This window comes from Giraffa tippelskirchi, chromosome 8 (assembly GCF_054371585.1).
Source record: "Giraffa tippelskirchi isolate mGirTip1 chromosome 8, T2T-mGirTip1v1.2.pri, whole genome shotgun sequence".
Lineage (NCBI taxonomy): Eukaryota > Metazoa > Chordata > Mammalia > Artiodactyla > Giraffidae > Giraffa > Giraffa tippelskirchi.
This window is the reverse complement of record NC_137282.1, coordinates 126,666,587-126,691,962: the sequence shown is the minus strand read 5'-3', so window position 1 is coordinate 126,691,962 and position 25,376 is coordinate 126,666,587. Positions and strand designations below refer to the sequence as shown.

Here is a 25,376-nt window from a genome sequence, read left to right as displayed (position 1 = left end):
TGTGTGGTTGTGTCCTGATACAGCTCTATTTATGGACACTGGAATTTGAGTTTTACATTATTTTTCACATGCTACAATAATATTGTTCTTCTTTTGACTTCAACCATTTAAAATTGTGAAAAGCCCACCTTTAGTGGGCTACACAAACAGGTGGTAGACTGGGATTTGGTCCTTGGGCCACAGTATGCTGACCTCTGTCCTAGGCCACTCTGACACCCAAGTGTAGACTGCAGTGTGATATCTTATTTGTCCTTTGCTTTTCCCACCCACATTGAAGACTCTGATCTGCTTCACCATAAACTGCACAAGGAGCTCTATAAATGTCTTCTACATTTTAGAGGAGTCATATTAAGATCTGTCAGAAACATATGCCAGGTGGCAGCTGAAAGACCACTGATATAATGCTATATTGTGCATCGAACAAAAACAATCAAGAGGAAAATATAATAAACTTGAGCAACTCACTAAATTTGAAAAATAGGCTTTATTTTAACCAGTGGTATTATATGACATCCTATATGGCATAATTGATTACAGCCAAGTTCATGAATACAATAAGACGGCATTTTCCTTCATTCTCTCTTGTGTTTCCTGTTCAGAGAAATCAGGAAATGGGAGCACTGCGCTCAGAAACCAAGGAGCTCTTCTTCCACAGGCTCCTCCAGCTGAGTCTGGGATCCTGGCACATTCAGCCTCTTAATATGTATATGGTCTCATGTGCAAAGACCTTTATGAAAAAAAATATTCAGAGCAGTATTTCTGTAGGAAATTACACTAGCATTTACAACAAAACATGGCTGATAAAATTCATCTTGCTGTGGATCATGAGGATTTGAACTGCATATAAAGGAGATGAGGACTTTGCATTCATTTTCCTTTAAAGAGAGGGCAGATCTTGGGTGAGGTGTGATCACCATCAGCTGCCTCCTTCCTTCTTGCTCCAGTTGACTTGCAGGTCCTACCCTGTCTCTCTGGAGTGCAGGTAGGGCTGCACCGTGACAGAGAAATGGAAACACCTTGACCCAAATATGAGCTTCTGTCACACAGCCAACACTGGAAGTGATCTACTTTCTTCTTTCACAAAAGGTTTAAATATACGGGCCTTTATGTATCACAAGATGCCTGAAATTCAGAAAATTATGAAAACAACTCTTCTCCACCCCTGAGGATATTTCATCTTTATAAAGTTGAAAATACAAAATATTAAAATAATTTGCCCTTTCTCCCTATCAAAAGGAATCACATTCTCAAAGGATTCCTGCCACATAGAAAATTCTGAAACAAAATTTATTTCTCCCCAAACCAAGACCAGGAAGTCAATGTTAAGCTGCCAAGAAGACCCTTTTCCAAAGAAGGGTGGAAAAGATATCTCATCACTTTTTAAAAAATAATCATATTTAGACAAAGATAGCAAAAGTTGTTTCTGGCCTCATGAGCTTTTATTTTTCACTTTGATTTTCAGCATGTCTTAGGATTGGTTACTGGGAGTGAAGAAAATGACTTGTTTTCCAAAGTCTAAGATATTCCTGGGACAAACCCTGATCTTTTCTGGTTGACGGCTCCCCAAAAATAGTTTGTTGAAAACCAGATGGCAAGAATGGAAATGCTATACATCCATCTGTTCCATTTCTTCATAGTTTTCACATCAAAAGCACCTGGAGTTATCACTTGTGTTCAACACAAAATAGTACTGGGGGCTGAAGAGAGGATGACGTCACCTGCCCTCAGCATCAGTTGAGGTGACACGGGTTCTGAATTACCCATAAGGTCTTCACTGGCAAACCTGCCTGGCACCAGGGCCTTCCGAAGAGAACAGGACAAGCAGCCGTGCATGCTCAAAAAGCAAGACGTGCAAAACAGATCATCACTCTGCTAGGAATAAAGAGCACACAGGAGTACACTGACAGCAGGAACCAGCTTCTGACTACCGGGGCCAGTACTTACAAAATCTCTGCGCTGAAGGTGGGGGATGCAGAGGAGTGGCAATGACACCTGGGGGTGGGGCAGGGTGAGGGGGGAAGAGAGGGAAGTGCATACACGCATGCTCACACATGCACACATGGTGCCTCCGAGGGCGCCTTGGCTACTCTGGGTTCACAAGTGGCCATCCGACAACCTGACTGTTTGCCTGGCTCAGAACTTCATCTGCTGCACTCTCTTAACCACACTTTCTTCTCTCCTTTTAAGGCACAAACATAGTTAATGGTTTCACATATACCTGTTGAGTTCCGAGAACCACATTAAGCAAGTTAATCATGGACTAGTGCACAGAAGCCAGCTGGTCCTTTTCGGCTGACATGTCAGTGAGGGACGGCTCCCCGTGTGAAGCAGCCAGCAGGTGTGAGCCTTCTCTCTGTGCCACCGTGGGATGTGGTCAAACCCAACCCTCAGCATCAAGGCGGGGCCACAGGAGAGGCCAAAATGGCAAAAGCATGACTGGGGTCTGGGATATTTAATATTTTCTCACTTTGCTTTCAACAAACCATACAAGCTGGCAGCTCTTGCCTGCCTTGTGGCCTCTCATGAACAAGAGCAAGCAGGGGCCGCCACGGAGCATCTGTCACTCCACGCAGAGTCACTGTGACAGTCTGCTCATCTGTCACTCCACGCAGAGTCACTGTGATAGTCTGCTCATCATGTTTTACCCTCCCACAAAGTCAGACACACACACACACACATGCGCGCGCACACACACACACACCCCTTCCACCATGGAGGAAATCTTTGCAACAAGAGGCACTTGAATGATATTTTGAGAGTTCTCATGAAAAGGCCTTCCCCTCACAGTGAAGTGGGATCAACAGAATAGAAACCAGACACTCAAGACTCCATCTCTTCTTGGTCAAGGGGTGGCGGCACAAAGCTGATGACTTCGTCATAGGTCAGGCCTAGAAATCAGGAAGGAAAAGTAGGATGTGAGAGTTTAGACATTAACTTTGCTGGGAAGCCACCCTAACTTCTAAGCTCAAGACCCTTCCCTCCTTGTCCAGGCTACTGGTTCAATGGACCTCACTGCTTGTGTATAAACGTGTGATGACCCAAAAGTTCACGGATGCATATAAAAGAACAATTTTTTGTTGCATCCAGTGCCGCCTCTTTAAAGCTCTCTGGTGAAGATGCTTAAGAGTAGCACACCAATTATTTGGGAAATGTACTAACAATGTGAAAGTGAAAGCCGCTCAGTCGTGTCTGACTCTTTGCGACCCCATGGACTATACAGTCCATGAAATTCTCCCAGGCCAGAATACTGGAGTGGGTAGCCTTTCCCTTCTCCAGGGGATCTTCCCAACCCAGGGATTGAACCCACATGTCCCGCATTGCAGGCGGATCCTTTACCAGCTGAGCCACAAGGGAAGTCCCTCATATGCTACAGCAACAGATAATCCTGGCTTTGGGATTTAACTCAAGTTCTGGATTTGTGTTTTATGAAGAGAATATGAGACTGGGTCTAGGAGACCTGAGTTCCATTTCTGGCAGTATCCTTAACTAGGTCTAAGCTAAGAGATAAGATATAAATGCTCTTCATTCCAGTTCTATTGTTTGTAAAGCTGTAAAAATTCCCTATTCCCTACTTAGCTCAAAGAGATGGGTATAAATGCAGAAATTCTGAGAACCTCAAAGCTCTATGCAGACGTGAGGGGCTGTGCACAAAATCAGACCAGACAGAAGCATCTCAAAGGTCCAGAGGGGCGTCATCTACAACAGAGGAACATACTCATTCCACGGAAGATATCCTCACTGCAAGTTTTAATGAGCTGGATACAACCAGAAAAAATTCCCCCCACCCTCACAGCTTTTGGTTAGTGGCTCACCTAGGAAAGATTTTTAAATCTAGGTTCTTGAAAAGCTAGATGTTCATCCTGCTATGACTTACTTTTCCATTCGTCTATAAGGAGGTCCCTGCTTTCAAAAGACTGATCGTAAGGATCAGCCACTGGTTCGTCATCAGGATCGTGGTACTGGGCAAAGTAGGCATGTGCAAGGGCTTGTGCTGCTGTAATTCTCTTATCTGAGTCCAGTACAAGCATCTTCTCCAGCAGGTCGACAGCTGTCAGTACCACAGATAGGAAAGAAAGGAGTTTTTAACACATTACCAAAAATTTATGCCTTATTAAGCAAATACAGAGTTTCGATCCTTCATACCCAAACATTCTCTGAAGTACCTGCTCTGAGATATATTATTTATATTTTATTTACTTTCTATCTTTATCTGTATATACATACATTTTTTGCTGAATCATTTTAAAATAAAATTACAGACATGCATTTTTACCTCTAAATATCTCAGCATAAAGATGGCTTCCTATACAATCATAAAACTGTTATTATATCTGACAAATATATAATCCCCAAACATCATCTAAAATCCAGGTCATGTTAAGCTTTCTTCAGTTATCTTAAAGTTGTTTTTTATATCTAGTAACTTGTTCAAACCAGGATCCAATTAAGGGCCATGCATTGCATTTTGTTGAATTTCCTTAGTCTTTTCTATTTCTAGAATAATCACCCCTCACCTCTAACCCCTATTTTTCCTAACTTTGACCTGAAAAGACACCCCAAAAAACTATCTTGTGCTATCATGTACCTGTACCCTTGTTTTCCTCTATCCCCTGTACTTCCTGAAAACACTGGTAAATCTAAAATTTGGTAAGAAATGGGTTAAACATTTTTGGCAAGAATATTTCAAAGGTGATGCTGTGTACTTAATGATACATTAAGGCCATCTGTCCCATTAATAATCATGCTAAATTTGATCACTGGGTTAAGCTGTTTCATTTTTGCCTTAAGCAAGTACCCTGTGGGATAGATACCTCAGCACTAGGTGAGTATTAGTTTCCTTCACTTATAGCTTTCAGCATCCATTGATTTTCCTTCCCAGCAACTATTTCATTAGCTGGAGGTCACAAACTCGTGACCTAATTCTTTTTTTCCCTAATTCTTATAAATGATGATGTTTTGAGTTTCAGAATGGTAGCACTTGGGAGGACAAATAATAATATGACCACAGTTATCACTTTTGTGAAGCAAAGGCATTTGTGGCTTTGCAAATTATTGATTGTTCTTTAAATGTGGGAGGGGGCAGGGATGGGTAGTGAAGGAGGGGGGGTCCTTTTCCTGAAGAGATCCACGCTGTGTACACTGGAGGCTGTGAAAGACCCCCATCCTGCAGGCTCAATTCCAGAGTTGAATTTCCTCCAAAAGAGAAATGTGAGTTTCCAAGGAATACAGAAACAAAGTGAATATTTATGTGTCAAGTTCATAAGTTTACACCTTCAAGCACTGGGAAAATTGCCTAGACATATATTCTTTTCTTAGAAACAATAACCTCATCAGGTGCTGTCTCAATCATATGATGAGTCTTTGCCACCCCAGGGTAAAATGAACCATGTCCTTATAACCAACACCTTGATAAATAAGATTGAGGTTAAGAAAAAGATTCCTCTAAGATCTTGACAGATACAAATACATACACATCAAACAGCAACTTAAGTTTTACTTCATGTTTTGAGAATAATGGTGAAACATGAAGTCAGTGACGGACAAAAGAGAGCTGTCAGTATTTACACTGTTGGTGCATTCCTGCTGGGCTAACATGCTAGGCACGAGTTCCTCGTCAGGTTACACCATGTTCTGCCTGTAAGAAGAGACTCTTTACATGACATCAGCATTTGGCAGTGGACTGATAGGTCTGTGTAAATACTGAGAACTGCAGTGCTGGGCAGCAGGTGGCCCAAAGCCTCCTTCAGCTCACTTACAGTCTACAGTGCTAAGTGGTATCTAGCTCTTTTGAATGATTAAATGTCATGATTCCAGAGAAGGGGAACACTTATCAGGATGGAAGTGACCTCAATAAACTGCCGGGACACACATATCCCCCCTTCCCTGGAAGCATGAATGAACAAATCGCTTTGAGCCAACTATCAGGAAATCAAACAGTGAGCACTGCCATGTCTAAAACATGAGCTGAGATGATGAAAAAATTCATAACAGAATGACAGACAAGGAAGCTACCAGCTTACAACATAATTTTCTAATATCCTACAGTACTTAATGACTCAAAGAGAGCTTCTCACAGACCCTTGAACTAGATAATACAGTATAAATAAATCATACAAAGCCAATGAGAGCAAACCAGGGCAGATGCAAACCCAAACCAATCCTGGCAGAATTCTGTATACCCCTGATGAGTCTGTGGATTTATTCTTAGACGTGAGAGTGATCCAGCTGAGACCTGACACATTCTCCATCTCCAAGGCTGACAAGCTCAGCACTTCAGAGAGCATGAGCATCTCTGCTATTGTAAGAATTATCATAGGAACACTAAACCGCTCTCAAGCAATCACTGTGGATGAAGTACTTAGAAAGGTAAAGCCACTCAGCCTTCACTCCAACTTCTGAAGAGGCTGTCGTCAGCTCTCAGAAGGATGAAACTAAACCCGAAGCACAGCTGCTAGGACCCTTAAGCAGAGGAATGACCGAAACCGAGATTTAAAAACATACTACTAAGATACAACTTCAGGAAAATAAGAAGGTTGATTGTATTATTATCACAGCATTGCTTCATTCTCGTCATAGGGAGGGCTGGGTCTGATTTTTCTGCTGTTGCTGTTGTTCAGTCCCTAAATTGTGTCCGACTGTGACTGCAGCAGGTCAGGCTCCTCTGTCCTCCGCTATCTCCTGAAGTTTGCTCACGTTCATGTCCATTGAGTTGGTGATGCTATCTAACCTTCTCATCCTCTGCTGCCCCCTTCTCCTTTGGCCTTCAATCTTTCCCAGCATCAGGGGCTTTTCTAATGAGTTGGTTCTTTGCATCAGGTGGCCAGAATATTGGAGCTTCAGCATCAGTCCTTCCAATGAATATTCAGGACTGATTTCTTTTAGGATGGACTAGTTGGATCTCCTTGCAGGCCAAGGGACTCTCAAGATCTTCTCCAAGATCACAGTTCAGAAGCATCAATTCTTTGGCGCTCAGCTTTTATAGTCCAACTCTCACATCCGTACTTGACTACTGGAAAAACCATAGCTTTGACTATATGGACCTTTGTTGGCAAAGTGACGTCTCTGCTTTTTAATATGGTGTCTAGGTTTGTCACAGCTGTTCTTCTAAGGAGTAAGCATCTTTTAATTTCATGGCTGCAGCCACTGTCCACAGTGATTTTGGAGCCCAAGAAAATAAAATCTGCCACTGTTTCCACTCCTATCTGCCAGGAAGTAATGGGACAGGATGCCATGATCTTAGTTTTTTGAGTGTTGAGTTTCAAGCCAGCTTTTTCACCCTCTTCTTTCACCCTCATCAAGAGGCTCTTTAGTTCCTCTTCACTTTCTGCCATTAGAGTGGCAACATCTGCATATCTGAGGTTGTTGATTATTTCTCTGGGCAATCTTTGATTCCAGCTTATGATTCATCCAGCCTGGCATTTTGCCTGATGTACTCTGCATGTAAATTAAATAAGCAGGGTGACAACATACAGCCTTGTCATATTCCCTAATTTGAAACAGTCATTTGTTCCATATCTGGTTCTAACTGTTGCTTCTTGACTTGCATACAGGTTTCTCAGGAGACAGATAAGGTGGTCTGGTATTCCCATCTCTTTAAGAATTTTCCATGGTTTGTTGAGATCCACACAGTCAAAGAGGCTTTAGCATAGTCAATGAAGTAGAAAGTACGTGTTTTTCTGGAATCCTCTTGCTTTCTCCAGGATACAATGAATGTTGGCAATTTATACCTCCGGTTCCTCTGTGTTTTCTGAACCCAGCTTGGCCATCTAGAAGTTCTTAGTTCACGTACTGCTGGAGCCTAGCTTGAATGATTTTGACCATAACCTTGCTAGCATGTGAAATGAGCTCAACCGTACAGTAGTTTGAATGTTCTTTGGCATTGCCTTTCTTTGGATAGCACTGTCCCCCATCTTTTCCTCGAGTCAGGGGACTAGAACCTCAGTAAATGCCACTTTTGGGGACCAGAAGAAATACACACCAGCCCCCAGTTTTAAGGAACAAAGCAACTCCTTTTTAGCCAAGGTAGTACACATACTGCAGCTGCCGCTGTCACGTCCCTTTGCACAAGATCCTGGAAATGGTGGTGATAGGAAGGAAGATGGAGCCACTCTTCAAAGCTTCACAAAGAAGAGAGAATGGTTAGGTGTCTGAGGCAAAAGAGGACAGGGAAGGGAAAAGGACGTGAGGGTGACAGGATCTGTAGCACTGGGGAGCTGCAGGCAGAGTGGCCCACACTGCAGGGTGTGCCTGGGTGGGGTCGCTAACTACCCTCTGTGCTTTGGCTGTTTCCAGCCTCAGTGTAGACACTGCAAAACAACAGCAGTGGTGACCGAGTCACGGGCTTTCCTCTGTTTCTCTTCCTTCTGTGTCCCTCGGTCTCTTCTCCCAGCGTTCCCATTACTTTCTCTTCTTTCTTCAGTGTTCCTGCTTATTTCCCCCATCAAATTCCGTGATCATATATTTATATGATATAAGCATGTCATGAGATAAACAACCTGACAGAACAAACAAGGATAACATAGCATTATTTATCACCTTCCGAGATTTAATTAACAGTACTATATTTAGTCAAAAGGATCCCTAACTTACGTCATAGCCAATTCAATATCCACAAGACGAGGATACAGTCAACTTACCCAAGGGATTGGCACCAATAAATACATTTGCAAAGTTCATCTTTGGCATCTGGGTCAAAGATTGAATGTAGTTTCTTGCCTGTAAAACAAAGGGTTTTAAAAATGGCTCTGTTCAATATTTTTACTGCTCTCAAAGATTCCTGGTCCTGTCATAGAGCAAGTGTTAGCTGACAAAGTCTGCTAGCTTCAATGTTTATGAATGTTGTTGATATTCATCACAGACTTCTCTCTCACTGCCATCCTAACTTCTTATTTACCATCATCATCTTTATTTATTCCTGGTATCTCTTACAGTTAAATTTCAAGTGAACAAAAGTGCTAACCAGCTAAGTTCCCTTTCATTATCATTCTGGTCACAGCATCAGAAGTTTAAAACGATGAGGCCAAGATATCTAAGAAGTAGCTCTTTCTGAGACAGTCTTCCTAAAAAAGCTGAAGTTGGCATAGGGTTTAGTATTCCCAAGGAAAGTCTAGGATCAACCATCTTTTCATGAGCTGATCTCAGCAGGGACTCTCAGTATATTAAAAGGATGTCAGTATTAAACCTTGTTAACAAAATATTCTTGGTAACAAGGAAACATAAATAAGCTTTATATTATGCTAAGAGGTTCAAACACATTTAAAAAAATACTAAACCAACTTAATAAGAGTAATAAAGAATAGCAGATTATAAGTTACACAGCTTAGGCAGAAATCTTTCCCCTACCACTTATAAGCTACATCTTCTTGGGCAAGTCTTAACTAGCATATCAATGACCTCATCTGTAAAATATTAGTATTACTATTAGATATTAGTATTTGGCTTGCCTATATCATATGGTTATTGTGATACTCAAGCAAGATGAAACTATTGAGAGAGCTTCCAACTAAGATTTTGACACAAAAGAATATTTATATACAAATTCAGATTTTATAATGTTTGGTTCTTGGGGTGGGACAGACTTGAATTATTTACTCTCTTTTTAAGTCTTGAGTTCTTCATCTATAAAGTGGGATTAACAACAGTGCCAACCTCAAAGGGCTGGAGGGAGGACTTGTGATACCAAACCAACACCTTCCTTAGGACTGTACCTGGGTTCAGAGGGAGAGCTCAAATAGATATCAGTGCTGCCTCTAGACAGGAAAGCCTGCTCTCACTTTCTAAGGACGTTCCAACCTGATAATTTCTGGACTTGATTCTAAAGAACTCAAGGTGCTAAAATACTTTCAAGGACTGACAGCTCTTAATAAAGGCAGAAATAAAAACTGGTCTTGAGAATAATCATATAAATACAAATGGAATTCATAAATGCAGGCTTCATGTATTAGCTCTTAAGACTATGACCTTCCCTGTTTCAAAGGAAAAAAATGATCAGTCCGAGCAGCTGACGTAAAACTTCTTAAAATCTAAACTACCTCCTTAACAATTTCTGTTTTTAATACAGCTCAACAGTAAAGGTATATACGTATATTTATGTATGTATGTAGATACACACACATACAAGGTTAGAAAAAGTTCTAGCTGCTAGGGCAACTTCATCTTCTTTTTAAATTTTTAAAAATTTACATATATATATGTATAAATTAGATCTCTAAATATATATAATATTATATTAGTTTCAGGTCTATAACAGTGATTCAAACAGTGATTCTTATAAATTATATTCCATGTAGAGTTATGCTCTATTTCCTATCCTTGTAGCTTTGTTTTATACATAGTAGTTTGTTCCTCTTAATAACTTCACCTTCTTAAACACTGCATGCAGAGTAAACAGGAGAGGCCCACTTTGAGAAGCAGCTGAGAATCTTTTCGATTTGAAAAGAAAGCTCTAGGAACTGAATTCTTGACAAGCCTGTTATCCCTTCCTACTTGAGCATGTAGATAAAAGAAGAAAGGGAAAGCAGAGGTGAGAGAGACCATGTCACGCAGAGAACAGTCTTACCTCTCATAAGATAAACAAAAAGACTACCTGAGTAAAGCCATGTGGCCAACCTGATTCCCAAAAAGATTAAGGACATCTTACAAAGAAGTGCCCCAATCAACTCTGATGGTAAAGGTAGACTTAGATTAAGTAGTCAAGCATTGGTGTTCACTGTTTTCTACATTATTTGCATATTTTATTTTAAATATAGAACTTTTCAGCATTAGATATTTTATAGGTGTTTTCAAATAAAGGCTCTTCTTCTGGTCATTAAGAAAATGGATAAACAGGAAAACGTGCTAATGGCCTTCAGTAATACACCTCTAATTGAAAATTATTCTATGGTAGCATACCCGGCTATAGGCATAGGACCCTAGGAAAACACATACCTCCTCTTGAGCACTAAATTCATAAATAACATCATTTTCTATGTACAAGCCTATAAATTATATTCTCCATTCACAGGACTGGGTGACATTTTAATCCCAAACGTCAAGTCTTGTAATAGCACATAGGCAGTCGTTGCCTCAGTCGCCCTAGAGGCACATGCAAACATTCAGTGACACTACCATCTGTGTTGGTTATACAGTGGCAATAAAATGTGGCCTTCTGAATTAGATACTCCTGCACAGTCAATTTGTTCTCACCTCATGGCTTGGCATCCTGTTAATGAGATAAGCAGGGGGAGTCCCCGTCAGACGCATAATCTGCTGAAGCTGGTTAATATCTTAAGATGCCTAGTCAAGGGCATTGTTAAGCATACAGTGCAAAAAACAACTTTCAACTCAAAAAGTTTTAGAAAAGGCCAAAAAGCCACCCCTAAACAAAAAATCTACTCCCACCCACCCCACCCACCCCAGGTCAGAGTCCAAGGCCACATGTGAAAACATGCTTCTGTGAATGTCATGAGAGTTAGTAGCTTTGGAGCCAGTGATGGGCCAAGTGGAGAAGAAAAACTTTTTTTTGGTTTTAGCATGATCTTTAACATTAAATATTTAGGCTCCCTGGAAAGAGACTGCCCCTTGATCTGGGATGCCAGCCAGAGAACTATTTTCAAGTACTGATGGCCACAACCTGTTTGCTTGTGGGGTAAATGAAGAGGATTCAGAACATTTTGATTCAACTTCAGACAAAATAAAATGTCCAGTGTAACTATTTCAGGTACAGGTTAAATTTCTGTGGCACAGGTTCTGGTGATTCTCTAAAATACCACCCCTCCTAATGTAAGACCAAGGTGGTATGTGTGTTGACACGCAAGGCCAAGCTTCAAGGACAGTAGTTAGTGATACATCTAAAATACATGCCACAAACACACAGTGGTAAGTGAAGGGGAAGTGGGGGGAAAATGAGAAGCTAACACCAGAGACAAAACAGAAGTCACAGCTGCTGACGGTATTACAGCATGCCACAATGATTTCTCCCACAAGTCTCTTTAACAGGTGAACAGACTGACTTCGCTTAAAAAACATCCGGGAGGAAGCTGGCAAAACACTCTGAGTATCTGATCTGACAAAGGCACAACTCTGACGTTTTCCAAATGTATGCGGACATAGGTACATTGCACTCCAACCTTCTCTCTTCTAGCTGGCCCATCAACTTTATTTAACCCAACCACAAGAACTGTTAGTTTATCATGTGTTGCTGTTAAAGCAGAGTGGTGGGATTTTTAAAATCCTCAACACAGTAAAAACCTTTTCATATACCCTTTCTTGGTATTTATTAATTCCCTCCTTGTGTTGTAGCACCATTTTCAGTAAGTACCGTAATCAAACAATTTCACGTCTTTGCGGCTTCTCTCAATGCTCTTTCCAGTTGAGCTCATCCTCAGAACTTAAATTCCTTAGTGGTCAGATTACTACAAACACATGTTTAAGGCTGGCTGTTAGGAAAGAGCTGGAGCCACGGCTCCACCCTGCCTTTCATGTTCCCTGGCCCAAAGACAGGCCAGCAAATCCAAAAGATGGTGTGAAGTTCTTCTAACAGTCTCAATAAATTCAGGTTTATCTCTAAACAAATTACATAACAAACAGTACTCTGCATGCTGACAGAAAGAAACAAAAGGGGCTCACTGACTGGCCCAGCAATAGTAGTATCGGCTGGGTTTTAAAGTGTTGAAATCCTGCCACCTTTGTCTTCTTTTCTGTGAACAATAACTTGGTCTGTACATTTCCGTGTTTTTTTTTTTTTGGTCTTCTTTAGTCAAATAGGTTATTATATCCCCTTTTTGTCAGGAGTTCAGGGATAAAATATTTTCAGCAAAAATTTTGAGAGTGAGTCAGTGAAAGGGCTTTTGTTTTCTTCATATGACATATTTTTCATTTTTGTCCTTTCACTGATTACTATAGGTATTGGGTCACCAACCAAAAAATATTCTCTGGACATCCATAATGACTCATTTACCCTCTTTCTCACGGCACATGCTAACTTGTTCTCAGTCAGTCCAACTATTACTGTACTCTCTTACTCAGAATGTCCTAGTATTTATTGACTGAATTCCATCAATCAGTAATAATGGCATCACTTCACTACTTTTCAGGAGTAAGGAAAACAGCCATTGGCTTTCTCTGTTTACTACATTCCTTCACTAATATGTTTTTCTTTTCATGTTTAAATTACTTTTTATGCACTCACCATAACTATGTAGGAGAAAAAAAAACACCTTTTCTTATTCCTATACTCAATGCAATGTTATTTAACTTCTGTATTCTGATACTCAATTTTATTATGCTCAACTCTATGCGAGAGATGTTGAAATGTATGATGCGCCCTATTTCACATAAATACATTTCACTATTAGGGCAGGCACTTAAAAAAAAAAGGATCACAACAGGTAAATACTATCATTTTATACCTACCCTTTTTCTTCTGACTAACAGCACATATCCATAGGGCAGATGGCTAAGGGTGGGTGAGAAGACTGAGAAAGAGCTGCTAGTGGCCATCCCCAGGCAGGATGCATTTGCTATCTCAGTCTCATGAGCACAGTTCAGTAATAAACTGAGCTCCTCCCTAACCCCACTCCCTTGCCCCCATGTCCTATTAGACAATCTTTCTAAGCAAAAGCATTTAAAACAAAAAGGCACCATCCTCTTTAAGCATCATCTCATCTCTTCTTTGATTCACTCCAATCCAGCTTCTACATTTCAAAAAGTAAAAAGAAAACACTCCTTCTGGCTGACACTCTGGTCAATAACTCTGACAATGACTTTCAAAACAGTGTGCAATCGCATGAGATTAAAGTTTAGAACATGTTATCAGGACATCTGAGATGTCAACTCAGCTCTGCCAAGTGACTCAGTGCGTGACTTGGGCAAGTCCCAGTCTTCCTGTGCTTTTGCTTTCTCATCTTAAATAAGTAAGTGAAACAAATGAAAAGACTGCCTCTGGCTACCCAGCAGTCTTTCCAACAGGGCAAAAGAATCCTTTAGTCAGAAATGCTGGGAGGAGAAGCCAAAAGGCACAACTGGAGCTTGGCTTCACAGCTCTTTTTCCCTTTTATCCAACTGCCTGGCAGCAGACAGATGGGAAAAGGGAGAAAGACTGGGCGTTCCTAATTTCTCTCACGTCTGTGGCCCGAGAAAATGACCAAGTAAGCCCAAGTAAGCCAGAGTCACATTCCCATGGCTTCTCTCTAAATGCCTGCTTAGAAGCAGGAAGGCATTAGCTCCAAAGCTTTTTCTCAGGGTACTCAAACTTGTAATTACACAGGCAGGCTGTGGGAGAAAGATTTACAACCCTTATCTTGAGGATCCGAGGTGTTAGGAGTGGGGATGTTACCCTGATGGTCTGGAGACTGGGTAGATACTGACTCCTGTGGAGAACAGACACCTTACACAGGATGTGCAAGCTGTCTATTCTAAAGCAATAAAAAGCAAGTAACTTCTGGAAAAGGGCAAGAGAGTGCAGGCAATGCACTTTTCATTCTTCTAGTGATAAAGCTCGACTGATACACGGTAAAGCTCATGCTTTGAGGATCAACACTAACCAAAAAAGTGAAAGGAGCCCTTGAGTGAAACTTTGAGAAAGATGTCAGGGCTGGAGAATGGAGACAACAAATTTCCCATCTCCTGGAATGAATTAGATCTCAAATCTCACTTACTGTGATACTACTGCCCAACACAAGCTCCCATGCTCTAGTATTGTACCCAGATAGAGAGAAAACAAAACACACTCATGCATGTGAGCAGGCAGGTACACGTACACACACACCTCATCCTGGAGTCAGCACACAAAGGGCACATGTGCTTACAAACATACCCAGGTCAAAGTACAGACTGACAGAAGGGAAGTGGCAGAGGCTCCCAAAAGGGCAGATAATTACAATCAAGGCATCAACTCACAGACTCTGAGGAGATTTTCTTCAAAAGCTCAGCCCCTGGGGTTCCAACGAGTCTTAAAATGAGCTTCAACTGATCAATATCTAATGGTGGACTATAAAGGAAAATGTTGGGACAAAATAAAAATGAAAAACAAACAAAACAAACAAACAAAATACCCCAATAACAAAAATTTAAAACCCCAAACCAAGCCAAAATGGTGAATTCATCTAGGTCAAGGTTTCTGCAGGATGGTCACTTCAAGTAGAACATGCTCCTCCTGTACAAGTTTTCAAAAGCTACCACACACATACCCAACTTATATTTATTTTGTGCATCTGTCAACATCCCCTGTCAGTAGAGTTAAGCAGCCGTAGCTGGGTACTTAGCTGCCAAAGACAGCAGGTGAAAACACAAAAGCAGCACTCAGTCCATACGCTCAGCCCACACCTACCTCCTTCCCTTCCACCAAAGCACCAGGAGCCAGTCAAGCAAAGAACACCCGTCAGCAGAGGGCCACAGAGAAGAGAGAAGCAGAGAGCACAGGAGTTAGGGATATACACAAGCCTACCTGTGAATATTCCTCTAAGGCTTGACCTAAGGAGCCTGTAATATGACAGGGACCTGCAAAGATCCCAGGGCCTAACCAGCTGAGATGTCCTCCAGAAAACCTCTCCTGGCTGTGGCAGGCAGAGGACTGTGAGCGACAGTGGCCAGAAGAGGGCCCCACCACCCCACTGCAGCACACGTCCTTCAGGAGTGCTGCAGTAACACAGATTAAATGTACTGACAAACCTCACACACCCCCAGAGCTCTACATAAGAGGCCACAACACCCAAACCTTTACTGTGCAGCCAACTCTTCTATGCATACTCACTATTTATGTGCATGTACAGACCAGAAGTCAGAAACTTTCTACTTATTCTGACTGCTTTTAGCCTTGCCTACAAAGCTAAAAGGAGAGAAAAAAATCTTATAAAATAGCTCTCAGTATTTTCTTAATGGAAATTTGAATGTTATCCATGTCTATACTGACATTCAGAGGGAAAAGGAAGAGAGGATGACTGTCTTCTGACTCTCGTCATAAAAAAACCTGTCAGGTTTTGCAGGATTAGCTCGTTCTCAACTTCAGGCCTCAGCTTAAACTTCACTTCCTCAGAGAAGCTTCCCCTACTCTACAGAAGAGGCACTGCCTTCCTGGTCACCCTCCATCTAAGCACATGCTTGAAAACGCCACGGAGCGCCTCACAACCTGGGATTGCTTTGGTTGCTTGCTGTCTGTCACCTCTACTGACCTGAGAGAGGGGCTACTCTGCCTCTTCACCACTTGTCCCCAGCGCTCAGACTATCATCGGCTACATGCTGAGCACTCACGATATCTGAGAAGGTACAGCAGGATGGAGAGGAGGGAGAATGGAAGAAAAGACTTCTGTTTATGACTAGACATGAAGGCAGCACAGTGTAAAAGCTAATGGCCACTGTGAGCCATAGCTGCCGGAGTTACAGGAATTGGTTACGCAATAATAACTTGCCCTATTCTTTTTTCCCCTCCAGATATGAAACTGGCTTAAATGCAAGAAAATTCTAGACAAGAGTCAGCCAACCTCAGTCTGCTGTCTGTCTTGAAAATAAAGCTGTACTGGAACACAACCATGCCCATTCGTTTATGGACTGTCTGTGGCTGCTTTCACCTTATGTGGCAGAACTGGGTGGTTACAATAGAAACTGTATGGTTCCCAAAGCCTAAAATATTTACTAGGTGGCCCTTTAAGGAAAAGTTTTCAGAGTCCTATTCTAGATCCAAACAATTTATGTTCTATAAAAAAATAAATAAACAGAAAGTCCACTCAAAGAAGGGCTGCTGTGGTGGCTCAGATGATAAAGAATCTGCCTTCAATGCAGGAGACACAGGTTTGATTCCTGGGTCAGGAAGATCCCCTGGAGGAGGGAATGGCTACCCACTCCAGTATTCTTGCCTGGAGAATTCCATGGACAGAGGAGCCCACTCACAGAAGTTATTTCTGAATTAAGAACAGTAGAGAATAATATTATAAGTCAACTATACTCAAATATAAAATAAAAATTAAATTAGAAAAAAGAATAGGAGAGAATTTTGTTCTTTGCAGAGTGCAAAAATCAATGTGTTCTGGAGGCTAAAATTTCAATACTGAGGAAAAAAACTGAACTACTTTAAAGAGTCAAGTTTTATGCTCCCACTGAGGAAGATTCTGGGCTGTGGGTTTCTCAAGAGTCTTACCTTCACCCCCATACACCTGAAAAGTAAGCCACGCCTACTGGTCACAGTGGTCATGAAAGCAATGATTTGGGGGGCCCCATGTCCTTTTCCCACCTTAGCCAGTAAGAAACAATCTCAGGGCTGAAGAATAAAGTAAAGCCCTGAATCCTCAACTTCAAGTTCACAGCCTTCGCTGATCTGGCATCAAGAGTTTTCCTGACTCTCCCTCAAACTACTATTCCTTCATGCACTCACTCAATGTTTCAACTCACACCAAATATTCCAGGCACTTTTAAGCTTCCAACTTCTTATTTATCCAAGTCATAAACAGCAATACCCTCCCCATTCTCCCCTCCTACCAAACCTTTTCTCTCCTTATTTACTTTTCAAAGTCCTGCTCAAACAAGAACTCTGCCATGACGTTTTCCTGGGTATCTTGAGCTTGAATTAATCTCTGCTTCTTCTCCGTAACTTATTTACACTCTATTACGGTATCTGTACCACTCTGTCTTGTTTTGTAAGCAGAGAACAGACATTCATTCAAACGACTCCTGTAATTCACGTTCTGCTAAGTATGATCATTCTGGTTTGGAGGACAGGTACCATCTTATCTTTAGCACCTTCCACTGAATAGCTCAATAAATATTAACTTGAAATGTCTTCCTATAATAGACTTTTCAAAGCAGCTCCACCCCTCTGTCTTGCAGCCCTCAAAAATCTAGAATGACTGTACTCTAGTGGGAAGTCTATATACAAAAAAAGTCAAGAAATGTTGCTTCATTTCACATGCAAACGCTCATCTGAAATGTTTACACTATAAAGAGTATACAAATACAGTGCGATGCGAGCATAAAGGGTATAGATAAAGAGCTGGTACAGCATGACAGTATATACTTAGGCGATTAGTAAACACACAGTGCAAAATAAAAACCTACTCAGTAGCTAAAAGCACTTGCATCAAGAAAGTCAAAGCTGCAAACTTCAGAATAAATCACCATTGGTTCTTCAAGAGCTGGTAAATCCATTGAAATACAGGTCAGTCTTCCAATAATACCAGCTACTGTAAGGCCACTATAATTTGTCCAGGCAGTTAAGGCCAGAAGGAACTTCAAGTAACTATATAAGCAGAGCAAAGCAAAACTTACCACATTATGACAATTAGTTATTTCCACAGCAAGCCATCCTTCTTACAAGGTTTAACCCGGTTTTTCCCTAGATAGCAGATATTTTTACTGATAGTTAAAAATGTGTTTTAATTGTAATAATCACAACGTCAAAATTTTAATTATAAATCTCCTGATTCTTCCTTAAACACCTTAGGCCTAAGGTTACTCTTTAGGTCCTCTGTAACAAAAGTTAAGAGGTAGCCAGAATGAGTAGGTAAGGAAAAAAACCTAAGGGTAATGGGTTATTTGGAAGGAAAGTAAAAGAGGGATAGTCTATTCACTTCTAAGTGTTCTAGGTAACTCCCAGGAGATTTCTCTAGGCCAGAGAGTTGAAGATACTAAGAAGTAGGCTAAGTCCCATTCTAGTCCATCCTGTCTGTCACCAGAAGACTTTTCACAGGTCAGTGTTCCACCTTTGCCTCATGGATTTTTTTAAAAGTGCCGCTCATAAGCAGTATCAAAATAGATAAATAAAAGGACCATTTGCAGAACCTGAGACTATGGCTGCTTAAGAGCAGCAGTTTTTAAAAAATCCACGAGGCAAAGGGGGAACACTGACCTGTGGAAATTCTGGTGACAGACAGGATGGACTAGAATGGGACCTAGCCTACTTCCTTCTCTTCTCAGTCATCAAACATTCATTTTCACTGTCATACAAGGAAGATGTCTTAAGGTGCTTCAGGTTTGTGGAGAAACCTGAGAATTCCAGCGTTTTCAAATGGGGGAATATAATCTCAAGTTAGAGAAGAAAAGGCAAAAAATAACGTAGTATTTTTCTTCTTCAACAGTAGGACACTTGCTTTTAGTGTCTGAGGGAAAACTGTGTTTTTTGGTTTTTTTTTTAAATGAGAGACTATTTGAAACCAACGTGTGAAAGAGGGGTGTAGATTTGACAGGAAGGGATATACCAGAAGTTTTGGCTCTACTGGCAATATTTTATCTTGTAATATGGGCTACATAAACACAGGTGTTCATTTATTATTCCTTGTCTTTTTGTAGTCTGAAGTAGTTCATAAAACGTTTGAAAAAAATCAAAAGAAGAAATAAATGAACTAGAATTAAGGAGCAAATTTAATACAGAGAAAATTCATGATGGAGTAGGGCAGCAAGCTGATGGCAAGAACCCCATTATCTTAGTTAATGTCTTAAGAGTACCATTTCTATAAAAATGAAAGAAGGAAAGAAAAGTTTTACACATGAAGGAAATTCATTTGATTACCTAGAAAAGGAAAACAATAGTAAGCCAAGGCTGAGATCTCTGGAAGGGAAAACAGTATTTGACAGGTCATAGGGCTATGAAACTCTCTCTTCCTTAGGCTGCAGACTGTTAAGCACTAGTAATAACATTTCCTAACTGGCTTACTCTTTTCAGAACCAGTGGTTTTCAAAGTAAGTCAGCACCATCCCTGAAGACACATCCTGTGTCCTCACTCTCTTCTAATATAGAGTGCTCTCAGGCGTGTCCACTGGATATATATACCCAGTCAATTAGACTAACGAGGAAGGGCTCCATTCTTAAATATAATCAGCTTTAAGACAAAAATTAGTGTATCTTATCTCTTTAGGGAAATGCTAAGGATTACTAACAACTAGTAACAAAGGAATCTCGGGAATTCCCTGGAGTCCAGGGGTTAGGACTTGCACTTTCACTGCTGGGGCCTGAGTTTGATCCCCTAGTTGGGGAGCTAAGGTCCTGCAAGCCATGTGACCCAAAAAGAAGATTCTATCAAGAAGACTAATCACAGAGGGAAAAAAAGAGAGAGAGAAAAGTAGAATGGGAAGATGACTTGCAGAGATCTAAAACTGCATAAAATATCAATAGTCACATGTGATTAAATTTAAATGTAATCTAAATAAAATCTAATAAAATTTAAAATTCAGATCAACACTCATAAAACTATGAACAGAACTCCTTGCCATGATAAAGAATATTTATGAAAAACGCAGAGCTAAAATTGTATTCAGTGGTGAAAGACTTAAAGATAAGAACAAGACAAAGCTGCCCACTTTCACCACTGCTATTCAACACTGTACTGGAAGTTCTAACCAGAAAAATTATATAAGAGAAAAAAAACAAACGCATCTAACTTGGAAAGGAAGAAGTAAAACTATCTCTATTTGCAGATGACATGATCTTACACGTAGAAAAACCAAAGAATCCACAAGAAAGCTACCACAAGTACAGCTTTCAACTGTGCAAAGTTGCAGGGTACATGATCAACAAATAAAATTCAGTTGTGTTTTTATACACCAACAATGAACAAATCAAAAAGAAAATTAAGAAAGCAATTCCATTTAAAATAGCATCTTACAGATGCTAGGAAAACACCTAAGAATAAGTTTAACCAAGGAGGTTAAAAAACTTGTCCACTGAAAATTATAAAACATCACTGAAAGAAATACACCACACAGCAACTAAGTCCATGTGCCACAACGATTAAGCCTGTGCTCTAGAGCCTGGGAGCCACAACTACTAAGCCCATGTGCTGCAGCTACTGAAGCCTGTATGCCCCAGAGCCCATGCTCTGCAATGAGAAGCCACCAGAACAGGAAGCCCCCACACACAAAGAGCAGCCCCCACTTTCAGCAACTAGAGAAAAGCCAGTGCAGCAACAAAGACCTAGTAGTACAGTCAAAAATAATAAATAAATAAAAATTTTAAAAAGAAATAAATTAAAAAAGAGACCTAAATATGTGGAAAGACATGTCATATTCATGGATAGGAAGACTTAATATTGTTAAGATGTCAACATGACCCACAGTGATTTAAAAATTCAACATAATCTCAACCAAAATTTCAACAGCCTTCTTTGTAGACATGTTTAAAACCTATCCTCAAATTCATATAAAATTATAAGGGAGCCCAAAGTGCCAAAAAGAAAAAAAAAACCTTGAAAACAAGAACAAAGTTGAAGGACTTACTTACTTACTATAAAGCTACCATAATCAAGCAGTGTGGTACTGCTATAAGGGTAGATATACGGACCAATGGAATAGAACTGATCTTTGACCAGGGTGCCAAATCTATTCAATGGAAAAAAAATAATCTTCAAAAAATGGTCCTGGGACAACTGAATGTCCATATGCAAAAGTATAAAGCTGGACCCCAACCTCACATCACATACAAAAATTAACTCAAAATGAATTAGAAACCTAAGTATAGGAGATACACACATAAAATTCTTAGTAGAAAATGCAGTAAATCTTCACAACCTTGAATTTGGTAATATACTCTTAGAAATGACACCAAAAACATGAACACAAAAGAAAAAATATATTGGAACTTCATAAAAAAAACTTTTGTACATCAAATGACATTATTAAAAAAAATGAATAGGCAGCCCACAGACTGGGAGAAAATATTTGCCTATTGCATATCTGGTGAAGGCCTAATATCCAGAATATATAAAGAACTCCTAGGACTCAACAACAAAAAAGACAACCCAATTAAAAGGTGGGTAAAGGTCCCAAACAAGTATTTTTCCAAAGAAGACATACCAACAGTAAACACAGGAAAAGATATCTATTCAACATCATTAGTCATTTAGGAGATGCAAATCAAAACCACAAAAGAGACTCCACTTGGTATCTCTAGGATGGCTATAATTTAAAAAAGCAGGATGGAAGGGAGGGAAGGAGGGAGGGAGTAAGGAAGAAACAACTGTTGGTGAAGATGTGGAGAAACTGCTCATACATCACTGGTGGGCATGTAAAATGGTGAAACTGCCATGGGAAACCGTGGCTGCTCTGCTCCTCAAAAAGTTACACACAGAGTAACCTTATGACCCGACAATTACACTCCTAAATATACAGCCAACAGAAGTGAAGGAGGAACTCAAAGAGGTACCTGTATGTTAGTGTTCACTGCAGCACTATTCACAACAGCCAAAAGGTGGAAACAACCAAGTGTCTATAAACATATGAATGGATAAATAAAATATGGTATATCCACACAATGGACTAGTATTCAGTCATAAAAAGAATGAAGTTCTGATCCATGCTACAATACGGATGAGCCCTGAAAACATGCTAAGTGAAATAATTCAGACACAAAAACACAAATATTGAGTGAGCCCACTTAATATTAAATATTTAGAATAAACAAATTCATGGAGACAGAAAGTAGAAGAGAGGTAATGAGAGGCTGTAAGAGGGAATAGGAAGTTTTTGTTTAATCGGTACAGCTTCTGTTTGGGGTGATGAAAATGTTTTGGACATAGATGGTGGTGGTAGATGCACAATTTTATGAATATACTTAGTGCCACTGGATTGTATACTTTAAAAGGATTAAGATGGTAAATTTCATGTTATGTTTATTTTACCACAATAAAAAAATGGCAAATTATATGTGAAAACAGTTGACTACAAAAATATTTTTAATTCAGTTTCTAAGTCCCACTGGCCACATTTTAAGTGTTCTATAGCCACATGTGGCTGGTAGCTACCAACGACCATATTGAACAGTCCATACACAAACCACTTGTAAGACCACAGAAAGTTCTGTTAGATAGTTCTTATCTAGAAGCTGAAACCACCAGTTCCAAATGCAAGATGAATAATAAATGAGGAAAACAGGGAGAAAACTGTGCGCTCAAGTAAAGAGCACATTCTAGAGGTTGCCTCGGCATTCAGCTGCGTTTTAAAATCATAAATAAGCAGTAGCTGTGTGCCTTTCTGAGCAACAGAAGAGTGTGTGGGGCCAGCACATTCTGCAAAGGTTTTAAGAAAGTGAGTTTCAGAAATAAGGAGAATAGGCAACAAAGAGAATATTGGAAAGAAATGGAGACCCGAGTCAGATAGATTTGTACCTATCTTTTCTGGGTTCTTATAGCTTCCTCATCTATAAAAACAGGGGCCCAACTAGACGGTTTTTTAGCATCCTTCTAGATCCCCAAGTGGATAATTCTATATTCTTAATTTTTATCTCATTTGTACCTTAAAAAAAAAGGAGGGGGGGAAGAAAAGCTGCTAACTAAGTAACTTTCAGCCTGAAGGATTAAAGCTAAAATTCAACTTGGTTAAACTCTAGTTGTACTCCACACTGGATGCACAGTAGAATCAAATGGGGACTTGAAAAAGGAACAGAAAACACTTCCCTCTCCCCTTGTCAGTCAACCAAAGCTACATCCACACAGACAGCGACTGACAAGAAGGGAGTTCTGTATATTACAAATACAAATCTTCCAAATTCGAGTTTCCTGATCCAGGAGAACATCTGCCAGAAAAGGAGCCAAGTAGAAAAGAAACAATGTATTACTAAAATAAAAATTTTGAAAAGAATTCTCATGTATTAAAAAGAGAATATCCTAGTAAAAAGCTTAAATGCTAGGTTTTCTACCTAAAGCTCATGGAGGGAAAAGAAGTATGCATAAAAAGGAACACTTCTTACAGAGGCTGAAAGTTAGCATTTTAAAAGAGTCAATCCATCAGTAGGCACCAAGACAGAACCAAAGGCACACACGACTGCTTTATTCCAGTAGACTGTCAAGGGGATCCAGCCTTTACTACCTATTAAAAAATTTAAATAAAACAAAAAAACATAGCCTTTAATGATTTATAAGTAGACAATAAAGGGAGAAGGGAGAAACTCTTCCCAAAGATCACTGATGAGGATGATGGCTAACATCTACTGGCAGGCCCTGTTCTCAGTCCCTTACAGATCATCTCACTGAATTCTCACATGAGGTATGTACTGTTATCAGTATTTTACAGTCAGGGAAACCAAGAGACTGAGGGTAGACAACTTGCTCAAAGTCAGAGAGCCGGAAGTAAAAGAGCTAAGTAATATCAACCCTGCAAGTCTGACTCCAGAACATGTGCTCTTAACTGATTACTGTCCGTGTCTCTCCACCACTTTTTGTGTCTATGTAGGTATGCGTGTCTGCGGCTGACTGTAGATGGAGATACGGAAATTAAGGAAAGGAAGGCGCAGGAGGAATAGAGAAGAACATCAGAGCAGAATGCTCGGGAAGACAGAATAAAGAATGGGACTCAGAGGAAAAGGAAAATCACAAACTGTCCCTGATTCTCTTAGCTTAGACTATAATGTGTATGTCAAATTTCTAAGAAGTAGGTATAAGGTAAATGAAACAAAGGACAAAGGGGAAACATTAGGTATTAAAATTAGAATCCGAGGATGAGAAGGAATAAGGTGAGCCATATAGGGAAATTATACTCTGTATCAATCCAGTAATATTCAGAGGGAAATGGACAGCTGAGGGAAGAGGCTTTTCAGTTCATTAGCAAAGTACATTCTAGCAGAAGACAGTTAAAATATGTGTGTTGATAAAATGAACATCACAGTCACCCCAGAAGTATGATCCCAACTGTAAGCCAGTAAACTGACATTCTGGTTTATAAACTCAGTGTGTGCGCTTAGATGAGGTGCTAAAACAGCTTTTAGGTCTCTAATTGTGACAGAACACAGGAAACGGCAGCATTTCTAAGTGCTCAATCAAACTGGTGGAGGGAGAGTCAAATGAATTTTACAAAAATCTTCAGATCTAATTCTAGATATAAATTTAAAAATTCTTTCTTGCCTAAACACCTTCCCCAAGCGGAACTGATGAAGGTTATGACAAATCACATTTTGATGATATTATTACTAAACTGTGAAATGGGCATGCAGCAGATAGAAAAGGGACTAAAATTAAGGGGTCATGATAAACTATAAACTAGACAATAAATCTGGAGGTAAATTAAAGTTTGGTTACAATCTGGGATAAAAACAAAGTCATGCTGAGGGGAGATAAAGGTACATGAGAGGGTGACCTTATCTTCTTGCTTTTATTTGTTTTTAAGCAACAAATATAACAAGTCAGCAAGTGTATCATTACAAGGACCAAATACAGCTTTTTTAATATGTAAACCAAACATAAAAGCAAGATATCCCGGATTTATAAATGGTTATCTTGTGTTCACTGAGTGTTGGTACAAACAGACTAAACCAGTCATGGAGGTCTAGAACTTCTTACCAACATACTCAGTCGCAGAATGGCTGTGGGAAGATTAATAAGGAACCTGCTGCAAAAAAGATGACATATGAAAGATTTAAAAGGTTGTCCAGATTATGAGGAATTTTTCCAAATGATAAAAGTGAATTAAAGCCTCTTTCTTGGCAA

General features: G+C 40.0%; 1 protein-coding gene across 12 annotated transcripts in view; it reads right to left on the bottom strand.

Moving 5' to 3' along the window:
* Positions 1-469: 469 nt before the first annotated feature.
* MAPK14 (mitogen-activated protein kinase 14) overlaps positions 470-25,376 on the bottom strand; it is a 73,471-nt gene continuing 48,564 nt past the window's right edge. For 5 of the 12 annotated variants that reach the window (XM_081520211.1, XM_081520208.1, XM_081520212.1 and 2 more), the window contains 4 exons: positions 11,185-11,264; positions 8,637-8,715; positions 3,875-4,048; positions 470-2,888 (listed from right to left, as the gene is read on the bottom strand). In XM_081520211.1, coding sequence (XP_081376337.1) covers positions 2,821-2,888; positions 3,875-4,048; positions 8,637-8,715; positions 11,185-11,264 — 401 coding nt within the window. In that variant the 3' untranslated portion in view covers positions 470-2,820. Of the gene's footprint in view, positions 2,889-3,614; positions 3,697-3,874; positions 4,049-8,636; positions 8,716-11,184; positions 11,265-14,877; positions 14,958-25,376 lie in introns of all 12 variants that reach the window. The other 7 variants (XM_081520207.1, XM_081520209.1, XM_081520204.1 and 4 more) reach the window with 3 other exon arrangements.